The 11700-nt window shown below is 48.7% G+C and overlaps 4 protein-coding genes across 7 annotated transcripts; 2 read left to right on the top strand and 2 right to left on the bottom strand.

Moving 5' to 3' along the window:
• The first annotated feature begins 2933 nt into the window (after positions 1–2933).
• Positions 2934–4593, top strand: PPTG_18531 (hypothetical protein). Its single transcript, XM_008916501.1, has one exon. It carries the CDS (start codon positions 2967–2969, stop codon positions 4470–4472), a length of 1506 nt encoding a protein of 501 aa, XP_008914749.1. The 5' UTR covers positions 2934–2966; the 3' UTR covers positions 4473–4593.
• Positions 4594–4796: 203 nt separating this feature from the next.
• On the bottom strand, positions 4797–6870 carry PPTG_18530. 2 transcript variants are annotated; one of them, XM_008916500.1, is made up of 2 exons: positions 6442–6870; positions 4797–6357 (listed from the first exon to the last, which is right to left on the bottom strand). In XM_008916500.1, exons 1-2 carry the CDS (start codon positions 6815–6817, stop codon positions 4985–4987), a joined length of 1749 nt encoding a protein of 582 aa, XP_008914748.1. In that variant the 5' UTR covers positions 6818–6870; the 3' UTR covers positions 4797–4984. The 2 variants fall into 2 exon arrangements, with proteins under 2 accessions (XP_008914748.1, XP_008914747.1); XM_008916499.1 differs by having other exon boundaries at positions 4797–6870.
• A 36-nt stretch (positions 6871–6906) lies between these two features.
• Positions 6907–7645, bottom strand: PPTG_18529 (hypothetical protein). Of its 3 annotated transcripts, XM_008916496.1 has the most exons (3): positions 7399–7645; positions 7203–7328; positions 6907–7135 (listed from the first exon to the last, which is right to left on the bottom strand). In XM_008916496.1, exons 1-3 carry the CDS (start codon positions 7585–7587, stop codon positions 7001–7003), a joined length of 450 nt encoding a protein of 149 aa, XP_008914744.1. In that variant the 5' UTR covers positions 7588–7645; the 3' UTR covers positions 6907–7000. The 3 variants fall into 3 exon arrangements, with proteins under 3 accessions (XP_008914744.1, XP_008914746.1, XP_008914745.1); XM_008916498.1 differs by having other exon boundaries at positions 7203–7645; XM_008916497.1 differs by having other exon boundaries at positions 6907–7328.
• Positions 7646–8044: 399 nt separating this feature from the next.
• PPTG_18528 (hypothetical protein) lies at positions 8045–11700 on the top strand (the record flags this gene model as incomplete). The annotated part of the gene is made up of 1 exon (XM_008916495.1): positions 8045–11700. The coding sequence occupies one exon, from the start codon at positions 8045–8047 to the stop codon at positions 11240–11242; it is 3198 nt and encodes a 1065-aa protein (XP_008914743.1). The 3' UTR covers positions 11243–11700.

Here is an 11700-nt window from a genome sequence, read left to right as displayed (position 1 = left end):
TTTAAGTTTTTAGATCCTCCATAAACAAGCTCACTCTTCATATACGTAACGGTTTAAGCACATATACTTTGTGCACCAGCTAAGTGTCGATCGATGGGATCGAGTCATTGCGAACCGCAAGAGCGTTGCTGTCACGCAAGCGCGTTTCAGTCACTCAGTGGTACCCAAAGGCTCAAGTATTTATGCAAAATACAGAGGGGTATTTGCATGCGCGTCGACCATTGTTGTAAAACCCAGAGAGTTAATCAAAGTTTTTAATTGTTTGGGGTAACATTCACAGGGTTATTGGGTAATGAATGTTGCTCCTGGCCGACACAAGCAACACTCACCTGGGTAATTCTAAGTGTGTAGAGGAAATTTAGTATAGGAGGTAATTACAACAACCTTTGTATGGTGAAGAAATTACATCTTTAGACAGCCCACCTAAATTCAAAGGGAATAGCACCACTTTGGCTTAGTAAATCCATGTGACTCGCTGATATCACAGGCACATCGAGTCATACAGTAAAACGCCGACACAAAGAGACTTCAATCCTTTTTTGTTAGTATTAGAAATAAAGAAAGAGGGTTTTTTTTAGGCAGAATCGCACCACTGCAAAAACTCTGGATATAAAATCCAGAGAATTGGTGTTCAAATGTTTTTCTGTCTTTCCATCGCAGGCATCCAATCACTGTCAAATAAGCGGTGAGAAACGACTATCCTACATTAATTCATACAAAGCTATATTAAGACGAAGATTCGGTTGTTTACCGTAGCCTTCAGCTCAGTTCAACACTCATTCCAGTGTACACAAGAGGCCGTTGGCTTTAAGCTAGGATGCCTGGCACTCTTGTCAGCAGGAAGGCCACGAGCAACCGTCACTTACCAGTGGTAAGCTACCGCATACAACTTATATACTACTACTTGTACTTCTACTAAGTAATTTACGTGGTCTGTATCGTACTAGAACACCGGCTCGATACTGCAATGATCTTTCGCATGATTTTTTTTTCAAACAAGCATGCAAACAGATCTGAGTTTAACGAGCTCTGACGACACCAAAATGGAAGGAAGTTCGATACGCGCGGATAAGGGAGGTTACAGTGCAAGATGAGGTGCGCACTACAGATTCTACAGTCGAAAAGGCAGAAAACCTTTTCTTGATGTAAATTTGAGTACGCTGCTGAGATTGCCGGTGTAGCTAATAAAACGAGGAAACAAACCGCATACACACCGCCCGCTAGGCACCTGTGTCTACATGGCCAGCTCTGTTTTCTCGAAATGCATTCATTCTTTTTCAGGATCGTGAAAATAATATTGCATTATTTAAATGGTTCTGGACAATAACCTCGCCAGTCAAGCACAAAAGTAAGGGAATAGGAAACGGCGATTTTCCTGTTCTCAAGTTCAAGCATGAGTAAACAGCAACGTGTAACACTTGAAAAAGTTGTCTCAAAGCCAACGCACAGGTTCCATGCCAACACATTAACCTACATGACCACTCCCTTACTAGAAAACTACGGTTTTGAGCGAGTACGATACTCAAATAGACAACAATGGATACTTTACGGTTTCCACAAGAAACATGGCTAAGGAAATGCGTACGGGAGTTGTGAATACACCTACAACTGCAATTACGGTCGATATGATATGGCTTGGGATTAATCATTAATTAGAAATTCGAATGCAATTTTATGAGTACGATTTTTCGGGATCCCCCCAGTGAAGCGATGAGCTTCCTTCGCTATGAGCATCTGCGAGGTGCATCCGCAAAGTGCACGCTGCACTAGTGTCAATCTGCATAGCCTCGACGACATTTTTAATAGCATCCAAGCTATGTCTTGTCAGCTTGGGCAAGCAGATCGTACGCAACGAACTCCCCTCATTCCGACTCAGGTAGATTATTACCTGACACCTTGTGCTTATTTTTATAGCACTTGCGACTTTTGCAGAGCCGATGATAGCTGTTCATCGTTCAGCTTGTCACTCCAGTCCTGTGAATTCAATTGAACCGATTGAGTCCCGATAGCAGATAAGTCTGTGCAAACTGTTGCAATGTCATCACCAACGATGCATCCTCAATTATCTGCAACGTTAAGTAAGAAGTATTAGATACAATGTATGTCGGAACTATTTACACACTCGAAAATTGTCGCTTTCTCTGCAAGTAGTGAGAATGCTATTCCAATATCTAAATCTTACTACCGTACCTCACAAAATAAATGCTTACAGAAAACAGCAGTTCGGCGATATTCGCGGATAACTTACAACCACCTAAGCATTTATCAAGTAACCCTGTCGTCTTCATGAAGAAGGTTTTTCTCCAGAACAAGTTGAACAAACGGTACAAGACACGCGAACAGAGATAAATCGTGCTCAAGCTCAATCCGAATTGTGGTCTATTTGCAAACCGATCTCTTAAAGCTGACATAAAGAAACGATTTCTAAGCTCGAAAGTGAAACACTCGGTCCCTCCTGGTGAAAAATATAACGAAGAATGTGTTCAAATAATTCGATGGATTGAGGAAGCTGTATCAGTTATAAGCGAAGACCAAAACGAAAGTGGTAAGGTGGAGTACACGCTCAAAAGAGATGGTCATGCCCTACATACTAGAGCTGTTTCAAGAGCACATCGCCCGACTAAAGGACAACGACCTCTATAGGAGGCTGCTATGATGGTGAGTCTGTCGACCCAGCGTTTAGCTGGTCTCACAGGATAAGCGTAGCTTTGTGGATACGTGTGGGTGAGGGGGAAACGGCATGTTGTGCTCAAATTTCAACCCGCTAGACTATGTTGTTGGTGTTGAAGCTAACATAGGCGTAATCAGCGTAAACTAAACTCAAACCTCTTGTTTGAACTGACCAATCAGATCGAGTTTAGTGAGGTAAATCCAGGCAGAATGCTTGTGCCCCTTCAAGATGCAGCACCAGTGGGTTTGCCCACTTCAGAAAACGCTCCTCACCACAAACTAATATAAAAATATCGATGGTAGACAATCTTGAGATCTGCCATCCTCGACAGATGAAGCTGCGGGGATTCGAGCGCCTGGTCACTATGGTCGACAACGTCTCCATGAAGATTGTGCACTCGATGCTAGTGACCGGAGATGCAAAAGCTCTGCTCCGATTCCTGCCGACTGCACTCATGCAGACTTTCAACACGCACCCTCGAATGCGAGCGGTGCAAATCGAAGGCCAAGATTTTATCGCAGCAATTCAAGAGCCCTTGAGTCTCGACGACATCAGCAACAAGAACCTCCTACGAGTTCAAGAATTCTATCTACCAACGCAAGAAAATTTTGACAACTGGCAGAAGTACGTGGAAGACGAGTGCAACGTCGGATTTGACCGATACAAGCAACTCCCGTTCTTCTTAACCGTGTGGGTCGACGAGAAGGCGGGTCAAGCTCGCTTGATGCTCTTCTCGGATCACTACATGTCGGACGGGTATTCGGGTATGGTTGTGCTCAACGATATCCTTGAGCATATAGCCACACTTGCAACCCAAACGTCACCCGCTCAAACCCAAGAATTACCACTCCGTCCATCCTTTTACGATATGTGGTTGTCCAAGAAGCCACTGTTGAAAGCTCTATACAAGGGAGTTATTATGATGTTCGGGAAGACCATCTTCCGCAACGAAATGAAGAAGTTTCAGCCCGTTCTCCCAGCTCGAGCGGACCAGCACGACTTCGTGATACCACCCGTTTCAAACTCGAGCACAGCCTCGTTCGCTGAGGGCAATCCGACGTCTATGAGGAAGGCTCTCATGAAGTGCAAAGACGAAGGTGTCACCTTCGGCGGTGCAGTGGTGTGTGCTACCCTCCTCGCATTCTACCACGCCGCTAGAGGTCTCCAACGTTTTGACGCAACACAGCCTTTCAAGCTCGTGATCGAATTGGACTACAACATGCGGCGACGTGTTCCCCAACCAGTACAGGAAGATCCTGTGGGCACGTACGTCACATTTGCTAATCTGGAGCGGCTGGCCAGCGAAGGTGTTGACCTGAAAACTACCAAATTCTGGGACCTCGCGCGCCAATCGAAGCGCGAAATCGACTCAAAGGTCCGAGAAACGATGTCAATCGCTGCCTTGCCCATAATTTTCGACCAGCAGATCAACGCCAAGACACAGCTGTCGTTCGCGACAGCTCTCAACATCCGCCATTCGCAGACGTCGGATGTCAATCTCTCTAACGTGGGGCGCTATCCGTTTGCAAAAGAGTATTTACTGTCTTTAAACAACGACTGTGACAGCAAGAAGAAGCTGCTTGAAGTGAAGACTCTTCACGTATACAACTCGATGCCTCACTTGGGTCCGTCAGCGGTTCTTTGGGTATCATCGGTTGCGTCGTTCTGCTATTCCATGGGACACAAATGCGAGGACGACTCAGCTAAAGCTCTCTTTCATGCGTTTGTAGTTGTCTGTGAGAGCATTGGCAACATCGGAGCTGATGCCAGTATGGCAGACGTGCTTGGACAGCTTGAATAGGAGATACATGACCCAGTACAATTCGAATGACTCAACGTTATCACTGACAGAAAAAATACAATAAAACTGTATTTTTCAAAGTAAATTTTCATAATAAATTGTTTTTCGACGATGCCGGAACAGCTCTAAATTCAACTTTACAATGGCTTGAAAATCATTTCATTGTAGTTATCTTGGCGTGAGTTTTTTTTTTACCGTCTCACTTCTCATACCAAGCAAGCAAGCTTTAAATCAATTTGCCTCATATAAGTCAGAGATTCCAAGCGAAAGCTCGGCGTTGGCTTTAATTGGGTTACTGCGGAAACATCATTATATGTATGGTCTACTAGCGCGTCCCAGAACCTGCTAACTTATCGTCGATAACTTGTCGACTCAATTAAGCACTAGATATTAACACAACGTGCTCGAACGTAGGAAATATTTCTTTTTTTTTTAGCAGCTTGCATTATGTAGCATTATAAGAAAGAGGCACACTAGCAGAAATCGCAAACATTTCTTCATGAAATCTCGGCTTAGTCTTCTTCACAGGGCCAATTGTCATCGAGCCAATCCACAACAACTGCATCGTTACTGGAGTCCTTTCGAAGCATTCGGATGTACGTCGCAGTGAAAAAATAGGGGTAGACCGCTTGAAGAAAGAGAAGCAATTCCAGCGGAATAGAGTTCCAAACGAGCCTCCTGTCGTTTACATTGAACCAGTATCGGTGAATTTTGAACTCTGGAAACTTTCTCGCAAGCCAATACGCAATTCGGAAATGACCGTTTTGTAGGGCTTTCACGATGGCTTCCGGTGTATGAGACTCTGGGCGGTTCAAATACAGCCACTTAACCATCTCAAACTTCCCATTGTAGTACATTGCATCTGACGTACACCCCTCAGTCCGATGTGCATGTAGCCACTTTACTGCTTCTAGATGTCCACGACGTGCCGCAGTGGTCATGGCGTCGGCTCCACATTCGGCAGGATAGTTAACCTGTAGCCATTCTAGCACGTGCACATGACCGCCACTCGCCGCCCAGTAAAACGTATCACCCCACAATGAAAAAGCCTTACCGGTTCGTCTTCTCTTTAGCCCAACAGCTTCATAGCCTCCAGGAGTATCCAAAGTCTGAAAAAGCTGCAGTATGTCCAGACGACCATGCAGCGCAGCCTTTGCGATGGCGCAACTAAATGCATGCTGATCGCTAATCATATCGTTTTCTGCTATCCACTTCAAAGAGTCCATGGGGAGTGCTCCAATAGTGTAACGGTCGAATTTATCAATAACCAGTCCTTGGTCGCACAGATACTGCATCTCTCTGACATGGCCCTTGTTGGCGGCATTATAAAATAGTACTTTTTGCTGACATCTCGGCAGTTCGCCGTTCTCGTCACTTCTCACTGGGCACTGCATCAACCACTGCAAAACACGCAAATCTCCATTGGAACGTGCCCCTTTCAATGCTTTACTCCACGCATATTCCCAGCTCTGGTGGTCTTTCTGAAGTGGCGAGTGAAGCTGGAAAATCTGCTGCATGAGCTCCAAGTTCCCATGGGTTCCTAGATTACCAAAAGCAGTCGCTGAACGTTCTTCATCCCACTGCAGCTTTCCACTGTCAAACATAATTTGAATCATTTCAGGTCGCGCATCATCCGCAGCGTATTGAGCAATGGACTTGCCTGGAGGAAGTAATCTCATTGCCAAATCCATATCCCCCAGCTGCAAAGCGTGTTTAATTGCTAGCTTTCGATCGTAAGAATGGAGTACCATTCCTTCTTCCAGGCATTGAACCAGCTCTCCGTTCTCGATAGCTTTGCTGATGACTGTGGGTCCCCCGTGGGGACCCACAGGGACTCCCCAGCAGTGTCCATCCCAACCCTCATCAAATTGCACGGTGCACTTTCCTGCAACAACCGAATCGTTTTCAGTAAACACTGTAAACCTGCCAGATCGATACTCCCAAAGAAACCGCAGCACGCGGAGGTGACCTTGTCGTCCAGCAGCTATGGCTACGTCCACAGGTGCTTCGCAGTTGGAGAAATGGGCGAATAACCACTTCACTATCGCGAGGTCTCCTCGTTCGGCTGCTGCAGACAATGACTTTACAAAAACCCAGCGGTAGTAATGCGGGTCCGATCTCAGGTAATTCGTGAGAGACCACCCTTGGGTTCTGTCCTCAATCTGAACGCAACTAGCGCTCCAAATCCAATCAAGCATTGCAGTTGTTCCAACGCTACACACCTCGGTAAGGGAGAGACTCGGTGGTGGCCCGAGAAACTGGGAGATCGTTCGGCTGCTGTGCTCGAAGCTCTCCAGCTCAGGGTATCGGCGCAGCACGAAATCCACGTACGTCAGCATTAGCATTTCTTGGTCAAGAAGGGAAATGATGTTTTTTTCCGCTGTCGAAAGCTATCAGTAGTTGTAACGAATTAGGAGGGGAAAATCTGTAGTTTTTTTTTTTTTCAATAAAACGTCAACGATATTGCATCTAGTATTAAGCAAATGGAGTTTTTTTTTTAACATGTTAACCAAGCCAACGATATTGTACTAGCCCCCCATGCTGTCCTGAATTAGGTCCCGGAGTTCGAATCCTGTCCACGTCGGCGACACCACAATGGTTTGCACCACTTGCTGATTCTCGTCAAAGAAGATCAAGTGAGGAGGCTGGGCGTATTCCTTCACCTGCAGTAGCAGCATCGAAGATCACTGCTAATGTCGACATACTATTTCCTCTATACGTGACTCGTACCTCGAAGCCGACCAAGTGTTGTTGGTGGATCTCATCAACGAACTCTTGAAGATGAGGGAACGACGTGAGCTGGCACGGAATGTGGAAAGGGGCTCGAAGTTCGCCTCGGACTGCTGGTTGATCGCTCTGTGTATTGCATCGGTGCGTCACTTCTCAATCGACAAAGGGAGCGTCGCCATGTTGAAGGCATACGTACAGTCGGCTGGGGCAGCAGGTGCTGGAGCAGATCCTGATCGTGCGATGAGAGCGGCGCCGGGTCCAATTGCGCTCGGATTGGGGCCGAACAGGTCGCAGTGGATGGATTGAAACTCTGGTGCACCGCGGCACTTGATAATGGCACTGCAGTGAGCAGCACCAGCAGGCGCAAGGGATCACCTGTTCGCATCGTCGTGTCGGACAAGATGGCTACATTTGGATCTCGAACACGAATTTATCGCGCGACACCGATTCTGTAAATCGCCTGGATTTTCATCGCACAAATCAATTCTCGCAGTTTTAATCGTTTTTGTAGTCATCTTAAGAAATCTAACTAACATTTTGTCGCTCATCAGCAAATGCACTCTCACAGCTAATATAAATACGCAGGTTTCGTACCTAACACATCTTACTGATGAGCACCGCTGGCATAAGCCACCCGGGAAAGCTATCTATGCTAGGATTTGACGTGGCTGAGCTCCACCTGAACGTCGTGATCGACGTAAGCGGCCTCGCCTCTCACCACAGCTCTTGCTTGTCTTCACTTCACCTCCAAATTTCCTTCTCCACTTCGTGTTCGCCACATCACAATACTCGTCATCCCTATCCCTAGAAGCCAGCGTTCATAGTACCGTACTTTCTCGCTCATGTCCGAACCGCATACACTCTCTTCCGTCCGCATTCCCGAGTGCGCACCACGGCGGACCGACGTCCCCAGCAGCGGCAGCACGACGTCCGCCTCGCACCGCCGCAGCAGTGTGTCTCCGCCCGTGCCTCTGCTCCAGTCCCCTCGCGCCATAATGTACGACGAGCGACACGCTCCCACGTCCTCGTCGCAGTCTCTGGGCGTGTCTTCCTCCACCGTCTCGGACCCGGACGTCAACATGCTCCAAGAGGACGACCACACGCCTCCCGCCGCTCTGCGCACGTGCATGCAGTCCACTACGCGCTGGTTCCAGCTCGTCATGTTCTTCGCCTTCGTCATAGCGCTAGTATTGGCTATGGGCAGCTCCTACGACAACCTGAGCCCAGGACTCATCTGGGGCGGCGTACTCTCGATTTTCTCCGTCTTTTTCGTCATCTTATCGTACGCCAGCGTGCCCAGCTACCGCCAGCACCCTAATCCGCTTGTATTCTGGCGTACTATCGCCGACGCTGTGTTCGTGATGCAGCTCATGGCGCAACAGTTCGTGCGTTGTCTATTCTTCGATTGTGTGCCGCTCTGTAGCAGTACGAACCTGCAGTGCGGCTGCAGCACAGACAGCGGCGCTGGATCCACTTGCGAAGTGTTCGCTGGGCTCTTTGAGTTCACATTACTGGCCTCTGAGTGCTGGTTCTTCTGTATGACGGCGAACCTGCTCATGAGCCTCACAAACCCGTTCACGGACTTCAAGAGGAACACGCGCATGTTCCACTTGGGCTCGTGGTTTGTCCCTCTCGTTTTGGGTCTTTTACTAATGAACACAGACGACTGGGCTGGATATTCCGACTTGGGGGTGTGCTGGACCAACGCGCTCAAGAACTTACCGGCCGACAACATGGCCGGATGTCCTTCCGGGTACGAGGTGACAGATAATTTTACTGACTACAAGGTGGTGAACGCGAATATCATCAGTTGGCTCTTCTTCTACGTCTGGATGGGGCTGTTCATCATCTCGGGCATTGCAGTGTGGGTCTGGGCCTGGAAGAGGTTGAGCGAAGGTATGCCAGAGACTTATGCCGTGCGAGTGCAGAGTATCAACCGCGCTAGATTCAACGTGTTCGCCGTAACGTTTTACTGGATTATCGTGGTTATTGTATACATCAAGTTCTTGTCCCGCGACCGATCAAAGCCGGACAAGTCGAGTGAATTGCTGAACTTCCTCATTGCCGGCAAGGGATATCTCGACTTGGTCATCTGGTTCGCGTTGAACGACTTCCACGTTGCGCACTTTACACGCTGTCTTGGAGAAAATACAGGCGAGATCGATGTGGATCTGAACCCGCAGGTGAACGCGGCGCTACGTCGCGAAGTGCTGTTCTACACGACGTCAGGTATTATTCAAGCTGTGCAGGCAGCAGAGCGTCTCCCGGCGTCGCAGCGTATCCAGCATCTGGCTCTACTACCACAGACGAAGGCGAACGTCACGACTGCTGCGGCTTTTACAGCGGTTCCTGTTACCGAGAGCGGGAGCGCTGCACACCCATCCGCGGCTTATGCTGCGTATCGCCAACAGCAGTCGAACGATGTGGAACGTGAAGGAACGAATGGTGCTGGCGCGTTTGATGAAAACATGCGTGTGGCTAAGAATTCGCCGCGTACCAAGACCTTCCACGACTACGAGCCTCACGCTTTCAAGAAGATTCGTGAACGATTCGGCGTCAACAACGAAGCCTATCTACAGGCACTGTCAGCCACAGCGAAGGAGCGTCTGAGTGAAGGCGCTAGTGGCGCGTTCATGTTCTACTCGGCTGACGGTTCTCTTATCGTGAAGAGTACGAGCAAGGAGGAGTGTTCGTTCCTCCGCAGTATCGCTCAGGACTACGCTGACTATCTGTGCAATAACCCTCGCTCTCTGCTACTGCGTTTCTACGGTTGCCATTGTCTCGAGCTGTACGGCAAGCAGTTCTCTTTCGTCGTCATGGCTAATCTATTCGATACGGACCAAGTGATCCACTCTCGTTACGATATCAAGGGATCGTGGGTGAATCGTCACGGTGACCTACCGAAACGTGGCAAGAAGGTGACGTGTCGCCACTGCAACCGCAAGTATATTTACCAGAATTCGGCCCCGGAGAATGCGAACTGTACGGTCCGACTGGGCGGCCACGAACCGAATGTGGTGCTGAAAGACTCGGATCTTACGCAGAAGCTGAACCTTGACCGTGATGTGGCACTTGAACTGTATCAGCAGCTCTCAGCTGACACCCAGTTGCTATGCTCGTTTGGTATTATGGATTATTCACTGCTTATGGGCATTAACGAAGTGGAATACGTCGTGGATGAAGGCAACAGCACGGACGACGAGACTGAAGCGGCCCACACGCCGACCCAGTCGAGTGCACAAGGCACGAAGCCTGGAAGCAACCAACAGCGATCTTCCGTGTACAACCCGTTCACTGAGAACTCGATGATGGACCCACGCAGTGGCGGTGCGCAGAATTTAGCAAGATCGAAAGGTCCTCCGCCAGTTCAGAACCCATCCTCGAAGGCTCGTCACCACGCCAGTGTGTCCTCGAACGTGGGCTCGTATAACGCTCGGCCGACTATGGGGGAACCGGTAATGCATCGAAAAGTATCAAAGCCCCGCGAATACTCCAAGAACCGCAGTCGCAATGGACGCACTGAAAGCAACACGTCATCTTCTGGACGACGACTGCCGCGCTCTGGCATGCGCATGGCCAACACAGTTGTGGGTCCAGCTTACTACCATCTTGGTGTGATTGATATCTTGCAGACTTGGACCTTCCAGAAGCGTATGGAGCGCTTTTTCAAGATTGCGTTCAAGGGGGTCGACGGTGACGGACTGTCCGCTATCCCACCCAAGCTGTACCAGGCACGTTTCCAGCTCAAGATGGCGGATATCCTGGGTGTAGAAGACCTCGTGAGTGGCGACAACGCCGATCTGGACCTATTTACACAGCAGAACTCGCACATGGACGTGGACACGCAGCAGGTGGACCAGCAATTCAACATCCAGTCCATCCGATCACTGGCGTCCTCGGAGCTCGTAGCGATTAACCCCATGGATTCCCATTACGCGAACAGCCGCTCGTCTTCAAACTTGCGGCAACGTAGCACGGAAAACTCACAGTCTGTCGGCCAGGACACGGAGGAGTACACGGGCATTGATTACCACTTGTAGGCACGTAAGATGAAATGACGATTTTGAGAAAGCTACTCCGAGGCAGCGCGAGGTCATTGCAAATGCCAAGTTATACAGCGAAGATGATAGTGCCGACACTGTGGAGAAGTACATGTAATCACTGAACTATGCAGCTTTTCGTTTGCCACCACACGCGTCCTGGGTAGCGAAATTTTGGGGAGGGGCTGAAAGTGGCAACTTCGCTTTGATGCAGCTCAGCTTTGAATACCCTCTGCGAATTACATGTAGGCTGAAGAGTGCGCAATGCAGTGCTACGCCAACAAATGTTGCATTATCTTCACATCTTGACCTCGCTAACAATAATTGGAGAAGATTGGCCAAAGCAAGGAAAAACACGCGTGGCAATCCAGAGAATGCTCTCTATTTGCCAATCCTTGCAAGTTACAGATACATGCAGCTTACGCTTGGTGATAGACTCAAGTTTGAGCATAATTCGC

Source organism: Phytophthora parasitica, assembly GCF_000247585.1.
Source record: "Phytophthora parasitica INRA-310 unplaced genomic scaffold supercont2.85, whole genome shotgun sequence".
Lineage (NCBI taxonomy): Eukaryota > Oomycota > Peronosporomycetes > Peronosporales > Peronosporaceae > Phytophthora > Phytophthora nicotianae.
Note: the sequence above shows the minus strand (reverse complement) of the source record. Positions and strands in the feature narration are given on the sequence as shown.